This window comes from Dromiciops gliroides, chromosome 2 (genome assembly GCF_019393635.1).
Source record: "Dromiciops gliroides isolate mDroGli1 chromosome 2, mDroGli1.pri, whole genome shotgun sequence".
In the NCBI taxonomy this organism is placed as follows: domain Eukaryota; kingdom Metazoa; phylum Chordata; class Mammalia; order Microbiotheria; family Microbiotheriidae; genus Dromiciops; species Dromiciops gliroides.
Window position 1 is genome coordinate 372,850,231 of NC_057862.1, and position 18,616 is coordinate 372,868,846.

At 43.0% G+C, this 18,616-nt stretch overlaps 1 protein-coding gene across 1 annotated transcript in view; it reads right to left on the minus strand.

Annotated features, from left to right (window-relative positions):
• Positions 1-13,466, minus strand: part of HCK (HCK proto-oncogene, Src family tyrosine kinase) — a 41,605-nt gene extending 28,139 nt beyond the window's left edge. Inside the window, exons 1-6 of the mRNA XM_043990083.1 lie at positions 13,355-13,466; positions 4,593-4,710; positions 3,319-3,361; positions 1,858-1,963; positions 1,170-1,268; positions 226-329 (exon numbers count right to left, since the gene is read on the minus strand). Coding sequence (XP_043846018.1) covers positions 226-329; positions 1,170-1,268; positions 1,858-1,963; positions 3,319-3,361; positions 4,593-4,710; positions 13,355-13,434 — 550 coding nt within the window. The 5' untranslated portion in view covers positions 13,435-13,466. The remainder of the gene's footprint in view (positions 1-225; positions 330-1,169; positions 1,269-1,857; positions 1,964-3,318; positions 3,362-4,592; positions 4,711-13,354) is intronic.
• Positions 13,467-18,616: the final 5,150 nt, after the last annotated feature.

Sequence of the window (18,616 nt, forward strand, 5' to 3'; positions counted from 1 at the left end):
GGCCATAAAATGTTAGAGTTTTAAGGGGCCTTAGAAATAAGCTTGTGCAACTCCCTCATTTTATATATATAGAAACTGAGGTCCCAAGAAAGGAAACGACTTGCCCCAAATCATGCAGTCTGGAATTTGAACCCCAAGTCCATGACTTCAAATCTGGTACTCTTTTCACTTTACCATATCAGTACTTCCTGCCACCCTGTCTCCCATTGCCACCCAAGGATTTACCTTTGGTAGTTTCACTGTCCCGAATCATGAAGGAGCCCAGTACATTCCCAGGTGCTAGTAGGTGACGTTCTGCATCCTTACGGCTGATGTCTTTGAAGAACCATCTGTGGCAGGAGAAGAGCAAGGTATGTGGTTGGGTGTGGGGGCTGAGAACCAGGAGAGCCCACAGTGCAATCCTGATTCCTGGGGCATGCTGGGCTCACAGTAGAGAATCATGGTAACTCTGAGTGACCAAGATAAGTGGCCTGGGATTCAGAGAAGGCTGTCCCAAAGGCAAGAAGATGAAGAAGCCGGACTAGATGTCACCCACTCTATGAAGCCTTCTCTGATCTCACAGACTTCAAACTCCTTTTCTGGACTGATCACATTTTGATGTGTCATATTCATCTGTGTCCATGTCTTATCTGCCTACTAGACTGTAAGCTCCCTGAGGACTGGCTTTGTATGTTACTTATTTTTGTATTTTCTCAAGAGCTGAGCACAGAGCCCTGTACAAAATAACTTTTTAGTTATTGTTTTTGTTTAGTTTTTGTATTTCCTTTCTCTTTACAAAAGAACCTTGACTATAAATATAATAATAATTTCAACAAGTGTTTGCTAAAGGAATGAAGTTAGAGAGATCCAGGATCAAAGATTTGATGGAGTGCATGGGACAAGAAAATGTGATGTTGTTTTCATCTTCAGGAAACACCTGGTCATGATGAGATTTCACAGAGCACCATGGTCATAAAGTGCAGCAAAAGTAATTTAGGTTAGACTTAAGGCAGACCTTCCTATTTGGGAAGATGGGCTTCAGAGAGAGGCAGTGACACCTTTTTTGGGAAGATCTTCATCTGTTTGAGATGGTCTAAATCATCCCTGCTTGGATATAGATCACAATGACCCTCTCAACCCTGTGTATTTCTAGACTTTCTTCCTGGAGAGTAAGCAACAGTTGTACTTACTCCTCTGTCTCCAGTGAGTTGACTTGGGCCACATAGTTACTTGGGATATAGCCCTCCTTCCGGGTTTTAAGGGATCGAGCCTTCCACCACTCTCCAGACCTGCAGGAGGAGAAAATAGGGTCATCCCACTGTGGTAGAACTAGAGTGCTTCAAACCAACTCTCTGCCCTTTTGTTCCCTCACTGGGATTTAGATAGAGAACTCCAGACTTGTCAGGGAGGGTCAGAGTTGGGCATCCAGCAGAGGAAGGGGTTGGGCTAGATTATTTCTAAGGCCCCTTTCAGCTCTAACCCGAATGAGTATTATTTTCATTTCATATGGATTAGGAATTAAAGTTCTCCTTCAAAGTTCTCTTGTGAAGCTTTCTTGAGCTTTGCAGGTGACCATGAGCTCTGTCCAAGCTCTGGCTGGTGCTAGACAGCTGAGAAAATATCTAGTATAGGCGATGGCCTTCATAACTTATCTGAGGACCAACCAAAGTGTGGATAGGCTCAAACCTGGGAAAATGGACATTAAGAGATGAAATTTTGTGGCCAGAAAAACCCTGGGTGTCTTGGGCTAAGGGTCAATATTGGCTAAGATAGCACTCTAAGCAACAAAGAGGTTTGCCTGTCTTTCCCAGTGTCTTGACATGAACCTCCTATGATCCCAGTTACATTCAGGGATACAAACACCAAGCCAGGTCCTACTTTTCTAGGACTACCATCTGGTCGCCCTTCCGGAAGCTGAGGTCCTCACTATGGATGGCTTCATAATCATACAGGGCCACAACTGTGATGTCCACATTCTCAAGGCCTGCTGGGAAATGGAGATACATTATCATCAGGAACTATCAGGTCAGGGCTAGGCCTACCTTCCTCACTGCACCCCCCAACCTTTTCCAATGTTTCCCTCCATTTTTGTATTTCCTTTCTCTTTACAAAAGAACCTTTACTATAAATCTAATAATAATTTAAACAAATATGTGAAGAAAAAACACAAATTAAACTGTAGAAAAAGAAGGTAGTCTAGTCTAGCAGAATACTAGATTGTTAGTTAGGGGCTCTGGGTTCTATGGCTGATTCTGCTTTTTAGCTTTGTGACTTTGGGCAAGTCACTTCTACCCCACCTCCCCTGCCTATCCCATCCCCAATTTCCTCTTCTGTAAAATGAGATTAAGAATACTTGTGGGGGCAGCTAGGTGGCGCAGTAGATAAAGCACTGGCCCTGGATTCAGGAGTACCTGAGTTCAAATCCGGCCTCAAACACTTGACACTTACTAGCTGTGTGACCCTGGGCAAGTCACTTAACCCCCATTGCCCCGCCAAAAAAAAAAAAAAAAAAAGAATACTTGTACTTCCTGCCTTGTGGGACTGTTGTGAGGAAAGCACAGTCCTATCAGAATATGAGCAGCTATTATTATCACTGGCCTCAGAGCTGCTAACAGGGCCATCACATGAGAGAATGTGCATAAGGTACTTTGTGAATAGCAAAGTATGACAGGAATGTGAATTATTTTTTCATAATCATCTTTCCTACTTTAAAAGACTACATATAATACCTATTATACAAAATAACAACAACATCTAATTTGTTCAGTATCCCCATCTGAGCTTTTATAAGTCTGTAGAAAGCTTTGCTATTATTATTTAAAACTTTAGAAAGTTTTTTGTCAAGCAAGTGAAGGACTTGAAATCCGTGTCATATAATGAGCACTGAGTGAGAAATTAGGAGATTTCTGTTCTAGACTTGGTTCTTCTACCAACCTCCTGTGTGACTTTGGGTTTTCCCCCACTGGAAATGGAGAAGATGTGATTAGATAATCTTGGAAGGAGGGGGGGAGGGAGGGAGAGAGGAGGAAGGAGAAGGGAAGAGGGGAGGGGAGGAAAGAGAAGGGAAAAGGGGAGTGGAGGAAGGAGAAGGGAAGAGGGGAGGGGAGGAAGGAGAAGGGAAGAGGGGAGGGGAGGAAGGAGAAGGGAAAAGGGGAGGGGAGGAAGGAGAAAGGAAGAGGAAAAAGGAGGAAGGGAGAGGAATCAGAAAAGCAAGGAAACCTTGGTTTCCAAGGCAAGATACTTCCTGCCTTGGAGCTTCTGTTTCTTCTTCTGTGTAACACCCGGTTCCCTATCCCTTTCCACCTCACCACATCCCTGTGTGACTCAGAGGTCGCATACCATTAGAGGAAATGGCCTGATTGACACTGGAACCATTGACCACCTGTAGAGAGTGAAGAAGAACAGGGTCAGGATCAAAGAAAGAATGAGTCTTGGACCCGATAGGGACCTCAAAGTTGAACCCCTTTATTTTATAGAAGAGGACACTGAAACCCAGAAAGACCACAAGACTTGCCCAAGGATACAACAGAAAGTCAATGGCAGAGATGGGACTAGAAGCCAGGTGTCCAGGCTCCCAGCCCAAAGCTCTTTCCACTCTTCTACACTGTCACCTGAAATCTTTAGCAGTCTGAGAACCAGTGGGAAGATACGTTATCTCCTGGAGGGATTGAAGGAAGTGGGAGGGAAGGGAGATACAGGAAGAGTTGGGTAGTGGAAAGAGCTCTGGATTTGGAGTCAGAGGATCTAGGTTCCAAGTCTGTTTTTCTTAGTTATTATCTGTGAATTTGGGCAAACTATGTCCCCTCTTAGTTTCCTGCTCTATCAAATGAGGAATGGCCTAGATAATCTTTAAGGTTCCTCCTATCTCCAAATCTTGTGATTCAATTAATATGGGCAAGGCTGGGACACCTAGGAAGGGAGAAATTAAATGCTGCAGCAAAGGGTGGCCAAGAGTCCTCACAGTAGATGATAATTAAGGGAGGACTTGTTTCCAACTTGGTGTGGTATTTATCAGGCCCTTAAGAGGCTAATATAAGGGGGTACTGGAGATTTGGGGATAAAGAATCAGCCAGAGGGGGCAGCTAGGTGGCGCAGTGGATAAAGCACTGGCCCTGGATTCAGGAGGACCTGAGTTCAAATCCGGCCTCAGACACTTGACACTTACTAGCTGTGTGACCCTGGGCAAGTCACTTAACCCCCACTGCCCCGCAAAAATAAATAAATAAATAAAAATTAAAAAATCAGCCATCTTCTGAAAACTTCAGAGCAGATCTGTCCAGGGGAATTGAAGACCCAAGACATGGACTAAGGGCTCTCTGTGGGCATATCTCCCACAAACAAGGTAGGGAGATGATAGAAAGAAAGGACTGAGGGGCAGCTAGATGGCGCAGTGGATAGAGCACCGGCCCTGGAGTCAGGAGTACCTGAGTTCAAATCCAGCCTCAGACACTTAACACTTACTAGCTGTGTGACCCTGGGCAAGTCACTTAACCCCAATTGCCTCACTAAAAAAAAAAAGAAAGAAAGAAAGAAAGGACTGTTCATGGCACAAGTCAAACTCACAACATAATAAGGAATTCCCTCCTCCCACCAAATCTGAAAGCTTTGCTCACCTTTTTTCCAGATGATGTTGGATCTGGTACATACAGGGGGCCCTGGGTATTTGTTTGAGACTCTTTTTTGAAGAACTTCCCACCATCCTGGGTAAACCTGGACCTTACACACCCCATCCTGGGATAGAAAAGAGGGAATGTGGCTCTGTACCCATAGCATCCCCACGGACCCAATCAACCTATTAATAATGATACTCTTTTCTCAGTATCTACTGCAAAATTCTTTATATGCCAAGGGGCAAGAGATATAAATATGATATATTATTTCATTTTTTCAATATAATTGGCAAAATTAACCACATAAACAAAAACCTCAATGCCATATAATTATGTTAGTGGATGCGGAAAATTTTTTCATTAGATACATTTGCTTATTTTTAAAACAAAAAAATCAAAAGTACAGACATAGATAGGCCCTTCTTTAATGTAATCAAAAGTAGAGATCCAGAACTAAGAGCTAGCATTAATAGCAAGATGGAAACATTGGAAACTTTTCAAATAAACAAAGGGGTAAAACAAGGATTCCTCCTCTCCCTACTATTATTTGACATAGTACTAGAAATACTAATGATTGAAATAAAAGAAGAAAAAGAGATGAAATATAAAAACATCAGCAAAGAGGAAGCAAAATTATCCCATTTTGCAGACAATATGATCACTTATGTAGAAAGTTTCAAGGAATCAGCAAAGAAATGAACCACAATGACTAATAGTCTTAGCAAAATAACAGGATACCGCAAAAAAAAAAAAGGCATTTTCATATAGTATAACAAAAGTACATTACATTATACCTCTAAAAAGTGGAGAAAGAAATGCCATTGAAAAGACCTAGAAAATAGAGAAAATATTTGGGTTTTTACCTAATAAGATGCACAAAGGATTGATAGAAAAAAATTATTGAACAGTCTTTAAAGATGTAGCCAGAGGGGTGTACTCCCTCTCTCTCAGAGGGAGTTCTTCCCTATTATTCCTTGGGTGTCAGATACTCTGATTAATATTACCCCCACCTACTGGAAATTCCACTTTTAAATTCAGTATGTTATTAATGAATTCCTTAGACCTCTTAGGATAGTGAAAGCAAGACAGTTTAATTAGTGGTAATATAAAAAATAACAGGCACAGTAGCAGAAACTGTGCTTTCTCTACAGAAATAAAGGAAGACTTAAATAATTCATTGTTCATGGTTGGGCCACACTAATATAATAAGATTATTCTACCACATAATTTAATTTATGGATTTTAAAAATATTATACCAGTCAAATGGCTGTGGGTTTCTTTCTCATTAATCTAAATAAAACCAAAATAAATTGAAAGAACAAGATGTGTAAAGAAAATAATGAAGAAGAAAAGGAATATAGAAGGCCTAGACTTACTAAGGACACAAACTATATTATAAAGCAGTAATAATCAAAACTATTTGGTATTACTTTTTTAAAAAACACCTGAAAAGTAGATCAGTGGAACCATCTAGTGAATGAAGGCCCAGAAAGCAAACAAAGTATCCTAGGATTCTGTAATCTCAAGAATACAAATGCCTGGGAAATAGACTCCCTAGTTAAAAAGAAATATTGAGAAAACTGGAAATTACCAGAGGCAGCTGGTGGTACAGTGAATAGAGTGCTGGGCCTGTTGGGTGTTAGGAAGTCCTGAGTTCAAATGTGGCTTCAGACATTTACTAGGTGTGTCACTTTGGGCAAGTCACTTAGCCTCCGTCAGTTTCCTCAAAATGGGGATTCCTACCTCATAGGGTTGTTGTGAGGATCAAATAAGATAATATTTGTAAAAATCACTTACCATATCCCCTAGCACATAAAAATATAAATGCTGCATAAATGCATATCCTCTTCCCCTACAACTATTATTAATAAATAAGACAGGTGTTTATAGCATTTCATGGCTATAAAAATTTTTTACATTCACTCTTGCTCAGGTAGAACATTCAAGACAGCAGAGAGGATACTCTAGGCAACTCTTAGCTACTGCAACAGGGTCTGCTCCCTTTTAGCTCCAAATGAGAGCCAGGATAGCATAGTGGATAGAATGTTAAAATCAGCAAAGGGAAGACCTGAGTTTGACTCTCATCTCTAATATTATCTGTGTGACAACAAACAAGTCATTTAATATCCATGAGACTCAGTTTCTTTATTTATAAAATGGGGAGTAGAACTCCTATTCTCAAGGGTCCTGTGATGATGGACAGAGGCATCAGTTCTTTCTCAAATGCTGAAGAAGAAGGGAGAGACTGGGCAGGTGTCAGAGGCCCTTCTCTGACACAAGGTCTTAATCGTAAAAGTGCTGGTTTCTGAGATCTTGGTCTTGAGCTGTGTTCTGAAGGTAAGGAAGGGGCTGCTATTTGAGATTCTAGTCCTAGAGATGAGTCCTCCTGTCTGAGCCAAGAAAGCAAATGGCAGTCTTAGGCTGCATGAAAGAGAGACGTGACATCTAAAATGAAAAAGTCCACAGAACTTTACTCTGGTTAGATCATATCATAATATCTTGTCTATCCATCCCCTGTCTCCATTCCCATTTCCATTGTAGTCCTGGAACCCCATCACTTCTTGTTTGACTACTGAAATAGCCTCTTACTGGGTCTCCTTGACTCCAACCTCTTGTCCTACCATTCACAGTGCTTGTCAGCTTCTTAATACACACCTGTGATTATGTCCTACTCTCCATCTCTTCCATCAATCAACAAGCATTTATTGAATAGAATTTTATTTTCCAAAATATATGTAAAAACAGAATGTTAACATTCTGTTTTTACATATATTTTGGAAAATAAAATTCTATTCAGTAAAAACAAGCATTTATTAAGCACTTTGCTATGTAACAGCCATGATGAAAAGTGCTGGCGATACAGATACAAACATAAAGAAAAACAATCCTTGCCCTCAAGGAGCTAATGTTCTAATGGGGGAAGATGACATCTAAAAAGGGAGATGAAAAGTAGAGGGGGTGGGGTGAAAGAAATGATAGGGTCAATAGCCAATAAACATTTATTAAGCTCCTAAAGGGGGCAGCTAGGTGGTGCAGTGGATAAACCACCGGCCCCAGATTCAGGAGGACCTGAATTCAAATCCAGCCTCAGATGCTTGACACTTACTAGCTGTGTGACCCTGGGTAAGTCACTTAACCCTCATTGCACCCCCTTCTCCCCCCAAAAAAAAGAAAAAAGAAAAAGGAAACAATTGCTTAAAAAAGAAGATAAAACAAAACCAAGCACCTACAGCATGCCAGGCATGGTGCTAAGTACCGGGGCAAAAGGCAATTCCTGCCTTCAAGGAACTTCCCATCCAATGGGAGAAGATTGCACATAAAGAGAATCTAAAAGGGAAGGAGGGTGGAGAAGAAAAAGAGAAGGAAAAAAGGGGGAGGGGAGAAGAGGAGGGGGGAAAGAAGAGGGAAGAAGTATCTTGTGACAGGCAGGATGAATTCCTGTAGCCAGGTGGGAAATGATGAGATGACTGCCCTGGGCCCCCTCTTTAAATGGGATATCTGGGAGAAGCTATCCCGTGTTCACCTCCCCCAAATAATTTCACCCAGCTGTTTATCTGGACCTCATCATTGTCTCTGGAAACTCATTTTCTTATAAGATCACATCAACTCTGAAATACACCTCCTCAGTCCCCTCTGCCCCTTGGACTCCTCTGATTAGAGGTAGGTAGGAACCCAACTCAAGTCCAGAGAAAATAAGGGATGGCTTCACCAGAACAGAGATTCTAGGAAGTCACCAACGGGCAAAGGGTAGGGTTGGGGCAGAAGGAGAGGAAGCTGAGGCATGTTGGCTAAGTCTCCTGCTCAAATAACCTTCAATAGCTCCCTAGTGTTGTTCATTACAATGAACTCAGGTCTGAGAAGCCAAGAGTCTTGGCTGTGACCATAATAACTATCCAGGTGTTGAGCAAATTACTTTCCCTCACTGGGCTTTGGTTTCCTCCTATGGAAAATAGGGTGTTGGCCTAGATAAGTCTCCTCCCCAATTCTATGTTCTATGAATGAAATCCAAATTCCTTTGTCCCTTTACAATTTGTTCTCAATTTACCTTTCTACTACCCCCCCCCCCCCCCCCCCCCCCCCGCCAAGCCTTCCCCCCATCCCCCTTTCACTGTTTCTCTTTACACACAGTCAGCTTTAGTTTGAGGGCCATTTGCTCATCTCTGAGCACATCCTTTGCTTTCACTTTCCCCTGCTTCTGAAATTCCTCCTCGCCTCCCTTTCCCTCTAATGCCTGCCACTTAAAAAAACAAAACAAAACAAAACACAACACCCAAGAAGCTCCATCTTAAATACCTTCTTCTCCAGGGAGCATTCCCTAATTCCCTCCCCCACTCACTTGATCTTGCACCACTTTGTTTGAGCCTCTCATGTTCTCTTCACATTCTTCTACACATTGTAGCTTTCTGGGGTCTTGTCTAATCCTTCTACTAGAGCGCCGGTTCTTAACCTTTTGGTGAAACCCACAGACTCCTCAGAATATGCTTAAGTGCATAAAATAAAGCACATGGTATTACAAAAGAAACCAAAGATTGGTGAAAATAAAGATGCAATTATTTCCCATCCAAATTCATGGACCCCTTGAGTGTCTGCGGATCTTAGGTTAAGAAATGTCTGTACCAGACTGTGACCTTTGGGAGGCCATGAACTCTCAATTAGAGACTCAAAGAATGTTGGAGCTGAGAGAGGTCTTTGAATGTCAGACTTGGAAATGAACTAAGTGCATAGAATGTAAAGGCTGGAGAGGATTTTTGAACATATAGCAGTGGTTCCTAACATGTAGACTGCAGACCTTCATGGGGGCTCACAGAATTATTGCAAAGAATCCCTAAATCTTTTTTTTTTGGGGGGGGGGGAGGGCAATGAGGGTTAAGTGACTTGCCCAGGGTCATACAGTTAGTAACTGGCAAGTGTCTGAGGCTGGATTTGAACTCAGGTCCTCCAGAATCCAGGGCCAGTGCTTTATCCACTGCACCACCTAGCTGCCCCCTGGAATCCCTAAATATTAAGGCAGTGTAGTGGTGCAGTGACCTTGAAAAAGTCAGTTCCCCTCTCTGGGTCTCAGTTTCCTTTTCAGTAAAAGGAAGGGATTAGACTATGTGATTCAAAGGGTCCTTCCAATCTTGGAAAATTCCTTCCAGTTCCAAGTTTCATGGGATTTGGGAGTCAGGAAAATCTAAGTTCAAATCTGGTCTCAGACACTTAGCTATGTGACCCTGGACAAGTCACTTGACCTCCCTCAGCCTCAGTCTCCTCATCTGTAAAATAGGGATGATAATAAGAACATTTACCCCTTAAGGTTATTGTGAGGACCAAATGAGATAATATATATAAAGCACTTTACAAACTTTTTTTTTTTTTAGGCAAGACAATGAGGGTTAAATGACTTGCCCAGGGTCACACAGCTAGTAAGTGTCAAGTGTTTGAGGACAGATTTGAACTCAGGTCCTCCTGAATCCAAGGCTGGTGCTTTATCTACTGTGCCACCTAGCTGCCCCTGCAAACTTTTAAGTGATATATAAATGTCTATTATTGTTGTTGTTATGTGCACACTATATTTTGTTATTTATACTACATTACATTTAGAGGAAAAAATTCCTCTGAAACTAATTTTCACACACAAAAGCACCTAGCTGACTTATTTTGATTGCCCAGAGCCATCTGATAAGGCTAAGAAGACCAGCTGCCTTTTCTCCACAACATATGTTTGTTTTGTTTTGTTTTTTGGTGGGGCAATGAGGATTAAATGACTTGCCCAGGGTCACACAGCTAGTAAGTGTCAAGGGTCTGAGGCTGGATTTGAACTCAGGTCCTCCTGAATCCAGGGCCGGTTCCTTATCTGCTGTGCCACCTAGCTGTCCTGCAACATATGTTTGTGAAAGTGGATTTTCTGTATAGAAATCTAAATACTGAAGTAAGTCCCATGGGGAACCAGCTTTAAGGTGCATAATCTCATCCTTTCAACCAGATTTCCAATACTGAAAGCTACAAGCTGAGCTCTACTCACCATCTCATTAAATAATTGCAGAACCAATAAATAAGCATCCTTTGTGAACTGAGTGAAGAATATCACATATCACAATGTTTCAAATGGATGCTGTTGTAATTAATAAAATATAAATTCACTTAAAAGCATCACCAAATTCATTGTAACTTTTCATCAGGGTTTTTGCACTTTTTTTTTCAATTGATATATGTAGTGGTGATCCTTAAATTTTTTTTTATCATTAAGAAAGGGTCCTTAAACTCTGAAAAGTTAGGAACCACTGTTATAGAACATAGCATGTCATAACTGGAAGAGTTCTTAGAGTGCATTTAGTCCAACTAGATTATTTTTCAGATAGGTAAACTGAGGCCTCGAGAAGAGATGCTTTGGATTTAAGGCTTCCTAGCAGACCACATAATCCATGGCCACAGGTTCACTTGCTTTCATACTAACTTCATAACTCCAAGATCGGCTAAGGTGGATTGCTCTTATTTCCCTGAGGGGTTAAGTTGAAGCCAAAATGGCAGAAGTGACTTGATCAAGACATATAGAGAACAAGTTCAAACCTGCTGAGTAGCTAGCTGTTGGGTACACTGGATAGAATGCTGAACTGAAGTCAGGAAGACCTGAGTTCAAATCTAGCCTCAGACACTTACTAGCTATGTGACCCTGGACAAATCATTTAATCTCTGTTTGCCTCAGTTTCCTCAATTGTAAAATGGTGACAATAATAGCATCTACCTTACAAGGGTTGATGTGAGGATCAAATGAGACAGAATTTGTAAAGCAATTGGCACACAGTCTGGGCTTAGTAAATGCTTATTCCCCCTCCCCAAGTCTTTTTATACCCACAGATTTCTCATTTAGCGCCCCCCTCCCCAAAAAGAAAAAAAAAACACCAAATGTACAAAACCTCTGGTCTCCATCTACCATTCTCACCCAAAGGAAATGAAGGAGAAATAGTCAGCTATGTGGGATGGGCCTATTTCTACTACTTTCACCACACCTGCCTTGGCACCATACCCACCCACCCACCCACCAAGCCCTGTCCACTTTGTCCCAGATAGAAGTTTTAACAGAGACAAGGTCTAGGGGTTATTCACACCTTTCATTACCAATGAACAGATAGTACTCAGCCTCTATACAGAGCAAGAGAATAGAAGAGGGGGCAGCTAGGTGGCACAGTGGATAGAGCACTGGCCCTGGAGTCAAGAGGACCTGAGTTCAAATCCGACCCCAGAAATTTAATGCTTACTAGCTGTGTGACCCTGGGCAAGTCACTTAACCCCAATTGCCTCACAAAACAAAACAAAACAAACAAACAAAAAAGAGAATAGAAGAGGCTTTGCCCTCTAAAAGTTTTTGATCTAAATCAGGGCTCAGAAGCAGCACTATATGATGGAGAGCTCCAGCCTGGGAACTGGGAGAACCAGTGCTCTGTTCCAAGTGTGTGTGTGACCTTGAAAAAGCCAATTCCCCTTTCTGGGCCTCAGTTTCCTTCCTAGTAAAAGGAAGGGATGGGACTAGGTGATTCTAAGAGCCCTTCTGGTCTTGGTGTTTCATATTCTAAGATTCTTTTCTGTTCTAAGCTTCTCTCACTCTGGTTCTAAAGCCTAGGTCTCTGGCCCATCTGCCACAGTATGCTGCCAGATAACTGAGTTCTAGGTCTCCTAGAAGAGCTGACTTGAACAATATTAATGGAGACAGATTGGGGTTAGGCTCTAGAAGAAACTGTTCTGTTAGAGGTTCTCTCCCCCCCCCCCCCCACCAAAGGCAAGGGCCCTTCAGCCTTCTCCATGGGATCGCAGTGTATCCACTTATCTCTGGAAAGAAGTAAGAATAAGGAACAGCTGATTAGTCAGGCAGCATGAGAGATCCAGACCTGCAAAACTGGGACTCCTGGGTCCCATTCACAGACCTATCTTCTGAATAACTATGTGAATAAGATGGGATTGGGGATAGGAGGGCGGCTGACTTTGCCCCTCTTGGAGTCCCCAGGAGTCTGTTTGACTCCCTCCCCGTTGGGGACAGTGACTGCTATCCTCTTCTTGGAGATGGGTGAACATGGAGCAGGATGACAGGATGCAGAGGTTATTCAAGATTCTCTGGGACTCTGGAAGGAGGATCTAGCCCAAGAGAAGCAGAACCCAGCTGCAGCTTAACCACTGGTGCCACCCACACACGCCTACCTTAGCACCCAGTCACACCCCACCCTTTCCCACGGCTGCCTAGCCCCTCAGACCCACACAACCCCTCTGTGCTTCTCTCTGGCTCAGGGACCTCAAAGTCCCTCACATATACTAGTTGCTTCCTGAGAGGAACAGGAAGAGTGTTATCTGTTCTTCCCATTTTGTAGAAGGGGAACCTGAGACCCAGAGAGATTAAAAATCTAATCTCAGGTCACATAGCTCAGACTTGTTCCTGTATAATGCTTTCTCCACTCAGCACCTGGCTTCGGCCGTTCTGTCAACGTTCCAACCCGTCTTCCCTTATTTTTCTCCACCTTTCTCTCTCTCTCTCCACATCACTTTACTCTCCTCTCCCCATTTTCTCACTCCCTCCAGGGTACCAAATACACTCAGGTCTTCCATTCTCTTCCCTCTCGAATTGGGTTCATATCACCACCTCCCCATAATTAGCTCCGGACTGGGAACACCCCTGCAAGGACACTCACAACCCAATGGCCCCGTTTACATTACTTATTTCTTCCAGCCCGGCCGAGAGACAGTGCCGGGTGTGGGGCAGGTCTGGGTTTTGGCCCCACAAGCCTTTGGGACTCACCTGATCTTCAGTCTTCTAAACTGTGTTTCCCGAGGCGTTCCCAACTCGGTCTTCTGGGGGCTCTGCCGCTCCTGGGGCATCAGGTTGCCCCAGTAGGGTTGAGGGGAGGCTGGCGCTGTGGTCCCTTGAGAGCCCTCCGGGACTCAGTTTCCCTTTGCACAAGGAGCTCTAAGGGAGAGAGGCTGCTTTTCCTGGGAAAAGGTTGGGGAAGGGGAATGGGTTGGGCAAAGGTGGAGTGGTACTCAAACGGACATCACAGCTCTATCTTAACCCTATTCTTTCTCTCCCTTTCCCTGTTGCTTCAGTTGTAGAGCAATGTCCCCTTGGGGGGGTCAGACAACTGGAGCTACAAGGAAATGAACCTCGTCTTTAGTTGGTACCCTACTGCTCCGCCGAACATCTGGGTTCTAGCCAGCTGGAGACAAGCTCCGCCTACAACGCTTCCACCAGCCCGGGAGGGGTTCTAAAGTCACCCCTGAGCTAGCGGTCTGACAACTACCCCAAAGATTCTAGTCCCGCCCACGGGAGTTCAGATTCCGGACAAAACATTCTAGCCTCGCCCTGAAGCCGTCTAACTTTCCTGATTCGGCTTCCTCGCCTACTTTGTCTCCCCTTAGCTCCACTGCTCCCCTCCCCCTTTTCCGAGTCCCCCTCCAGGTCTGCGATACCACGTCCCCAAACCTTCCCTGTTTCTCTACGGTTAAAGATTTCCTCCTCTCTGCCCCTACTGCGGGATTATTCAAACATCATGCAAAATCTCTAACATAGGAACAATCGCTTTGACGTTTGGGGCCACGGACAGTATTTTCAGAACAGCTTAGAGGCTTTTCAAGACAGGGAAATCAAGTTGCCATCCATTTGGTTTTTCACTGTCTCGATTACTAGGCTCATTTCTTTGGAGGGATACTCCAGGCGATCCTGTTTGTGGGGATCCATCGAAAGAACTGGTGTCCTATAAGAGTCCTGGACTTAACACTCAGAGGACAAGGCTTCACATCCTAGCTCTGCCACCTGTGTGACTATGGACCAATCATTCTCCCATTCTGGGTCTCAGTTTCTTCATCTGTAACGTGTGGAAGTTGGACTACATGACTTCTCCTGTCCCAGTTCTTATTTAATCTTAGACTTTGGGGGAAGGGCAGGAATGCGATCTTAATTTTTATACCATAGTAACAGGGGATTGACTAATTTCATAATGAACCCTCTGTTTTGTTTTGTTTCTTCCTAAACCAACCCTCCTTTTTCCATGCTAGGAGTAGAGAACTGTAGAAATAGAATGCTAGAGGGGACAGATGCTTAAAGATCATCTGCTCCAACAGTCGAGGAAATTCCTTTGCAAGGTTACGCAGAGCTGCTTGTATTAAGCCACTGAATACCAAGGTCCATGAGATCAGTAGTCACTTGGGTGAGGAGGAGGGAAGAATAAATGGAAGAAAATAGAATTTCCAAAGACTTAGAACTGACCCAAATCCCTTCTTATTTTGGCCACTTTCCTTTGGACATGTTCCCAGTTGTCAATTTTCTTTTTCCTGACTAGTCTTGTGATTTCAACAATGCAGGGAACTCCCAATGAGGAACTTCTTTTACCAATACAAATAGGCTCTCACTGTGCAATTTATAGTCTTAGAGAGTTGTGTGGAGGCACTAAGAATTTAAGTGACTTGTCCAGGGTCATATTTTGTTTTTTGTTTTTTTTAGTGAGGCAGTTGGGGTTAAGTGACTTGCCCAGTGTCACACAGCTAGTAAGTGTTAAGTGTCTGAGGCCGGATTTGAACTCAGGTCCTCCTGAATCCAGGGCCAGTGCTCTATCCACTCCACCACCTAGCTGCCCCTGTCCAGGGTCATATTGCCAATATGAGTCAGAGTGTGCAAGTGTGTATCTCTCTCTCTCTCTCTCTCTCTCTCTCTCTCTCTCTCTCTCTCTTTCTCTCTCTCCCCCTGCCCCAAATATTGCCTCTCTAGGCTGTCAATGTTTTCCCTAAAATGTGAGGCCTAGAATCAAACATCTGGAGTATGGTCTTCAAATTTTGTTTAAAAAAATCCATAGAACCTAGGAGTTTAAATAGACCTCAGAGATCACCCCTCTAGTCATTTCCTCTACTGTATCTCTAAACAGAGCCTCTGTGTAAATAAATACTTTCAGCGATGGAGTCACCTACCTCACAGTGAACCACCTATTTTTTCATATTGATCTATTATATTTCCCCGTGTTAGGAGCAAAGAACCACAGAAACAGAATGTAGGAGCTAGACAGGTACTTAGGTAATCTAGCCTTTAAGATGCAAAAAAACACATTAAATGTTCATGTAAATAACTAAAAAGGAAGAAAGCAAGACTACAACTCAGGCCAGTGCCCTTTCCATGCTGCCTTTCTAGGTGATTTCTAAGGTTCTTTCATTCATTCATTCATTCATTCATTCATTCATTCATTCATTCATTCATTCTTTTTTGGTGAGACAATTGGGGTTGTGACTTGCCCAGGGTCACACAGCTAGTAAGTGTCAAGTGTCTGAGGCCGGATTTGAACTTAGGTACTCCTGACTCCCCGGCCAGTGCTCTATCCATTGTGCCACCTAGCTGCCCCTCTAAGGTTCTTTCTATATTTGATATTCCAAGTTCTATGTTCTAAGGTCTCTGAGCTCTAATGTTCTTGGATGGGAGGAAGGGGAGAGGGAAGACACAATGATTACTGCATGGAGCTTTTCTGCATTGCCAGATGCTCCTGCCAAGGTGTTCCCTCCAGAGATTAGTATTATCTTGTTGATATAGAACTCTGGGTTGGAGGCTGGAGATGGGGTTAAGTTTAGCTTAGACACTAATTTGTTGTGTGACCTTGGGCTAGGATATGCCACATTCTAAGGCCAATATGGGCTCCAATGTTGTGTTCTAAGGTTACTTCCAGCTCTGATATCCCATGTTCTATATTGCAAGGTCTCTTGGAGCTTCAATATCCAATGCTCTAAGCTCACTCACAACTCTGATATTCTGAGAATAGAACTCTTTATACCTTAACTAGGGCACATTCCCTAGTTAATTGTATCTCAATTTCATCCCCCCAGGAAAAAGCAAATTGATATTGGAACCTTATTTTTTTCCTAAAATTATTTCTTTTGCACCTCTTGTATTCCTAACAAAGGACTGAGCCCCATAGTGGACACACACATACAGGCACACATGTGCATACACAAATATATCCTCACATGTATATACCCATAAACACAGATATACAAGTATATATATATGCACGCACATGACACATTTACATAGGTGTACAGTGTACACAAAACACACATGAATGTACACATGGGTATAGCCACACATATGCACAAATACACAGACAGGCAGATATACATGTATGCCTACACAATGTATACTCAAATGTACACATGCCTACACACATGCAGGTATATACACAGATGTCCACTATATGCATGCACACAAACACATAATGCAGGCATACACACACACACACACACACACACACACACACACACACGCAAAATTCCTTGCCTCTGGGGAGCTTACAGCTTCTTTGTTGAATCAAGATAAGTATACATGTGTGAAATAGGGAACAACCCAAGGGGTAGATATATGGTATTTACCCCAAACTATATGGTAGAGATTCCAAGAGCTATGTATGTGTTGTACAAGTCAATACTGTAGGAGCTCAAAGTTGGGAGAGAGGCAGAGTTCCCAGTGGGTAGGAGTGGTCTAAGAATACTCAACAGGGCTGTGGAGAGACTTGAAATGGGTAAGATGGAAGGGAAGGGAAGGGAAGGGAAGGGAAGGGAAGGGAAGGGAAGGGAAGGGAAGGGAAGGGAAGGGAAGGGAAGGGAAGGGAAGGGAAGGGAAGGGAAGGGAAGGGAAGGGAAGGGAAGGGAAGGGAAGGGAAGGGAAGGGAAGGGAAGGGAAGGGAAGGGAAGGAACATTTATTGTCAGCCACATATTCTATGTGTTAGGCACTATGCTAAACACCTTACAATTATTATCTCATTTGACCCTCACAGTAACCCTGATAAGGTTATTACACAGCTATTATAATCTCCATTTAACAATTAAGAAAATACAGGCAGATATAAAGGTTAATTGACATGCTCAGGGTCACACAGATTGCTGAATTTGAACTTGGGTCTTCCTGATTCCAGACCCAGCACTCAATCCACTGCACCAGCCAACTGGTCTGGGCCGTGGAGCTTGAGGGATATGGATTAGCAGAGGCTAGAAGCAGGGGCATTCAAGTTGGAGAACCATTGTGTGAGAAAAGAGTTAAGAACACAGGATTTAGTGCTGGAAGAAAGCTTAGCTATCATCTAGAGTTAGAAAATATAGGTTCTTAGATCTAGATCTGGAAGGGACCTCAAGGGCCACCTCATCCAACCTCTTTATTTTACAGATGAGGGAACTGAGGCCTGGGGTCTTGCCCAAGGTCAAACAGGTAGTGTCAAAGATTGTATTTGAGCTCAAGTCGTCAGGTTCCAGCCTCAGTGCTCTTCATAGCATACCCAACCCAAATCTTCAATTTGCAGAAGAAACTGGAGCCCAGAGACATTACAGCAGTGACATGCCAAAAGCCACACAGGGAATGAGGAACAGTCAGGATTTGATCTTAGCTCTTGACTCCAAACCCGATTGTCTAAAGATCCTGTGTTCTTCTTGTTCAGTCATTTCCATCATCTCTGACTCTTCATGACCCCATTTTGGATTTTCTTGGCAAAGATACTGGAGTAGTTTCCATTTCCTTCTCCAGCTCATTTTACATATGAGGAAATTGAGGTAAACAGGGTTAGATGACTTGCCCAGGGTCACATAGCTACTAAGTGTCTGAGGCTAGATTTGAACTAAGGTGTTCTTGACTCCAGGTCTAGTGCATATTCACTCTTTTTTTTTAGCAACAAACATTTATTTTATTTTCCATTTACATGTACGGGTAGTTTTCAACATTCATTTTCACAAGATTTAGAGTTCCAAATTTTTCTCCCTCCCTCCCTCCCTCCCTTCCTTTCCTCCCCCCTCCACATGATCGCAATCAGGTTATATATGTACAATCCACAAGTGTTCTTTTTATCAGTTCTTTCTATAGGGGTGCATAGTAAGCTTCCTCATTACTTCCTTGGGATTGTCTTGGATCATTGCACTGCTGAGAGTAGTTAAGTCATTCACAATTGCTCATTGAACAATACTGCTATCACTACTCACAACGTCCTCTCAGCTCTGCTCACTTCACCATACATCGATATTCATTAGTCTTTCAAGATTTTTCGG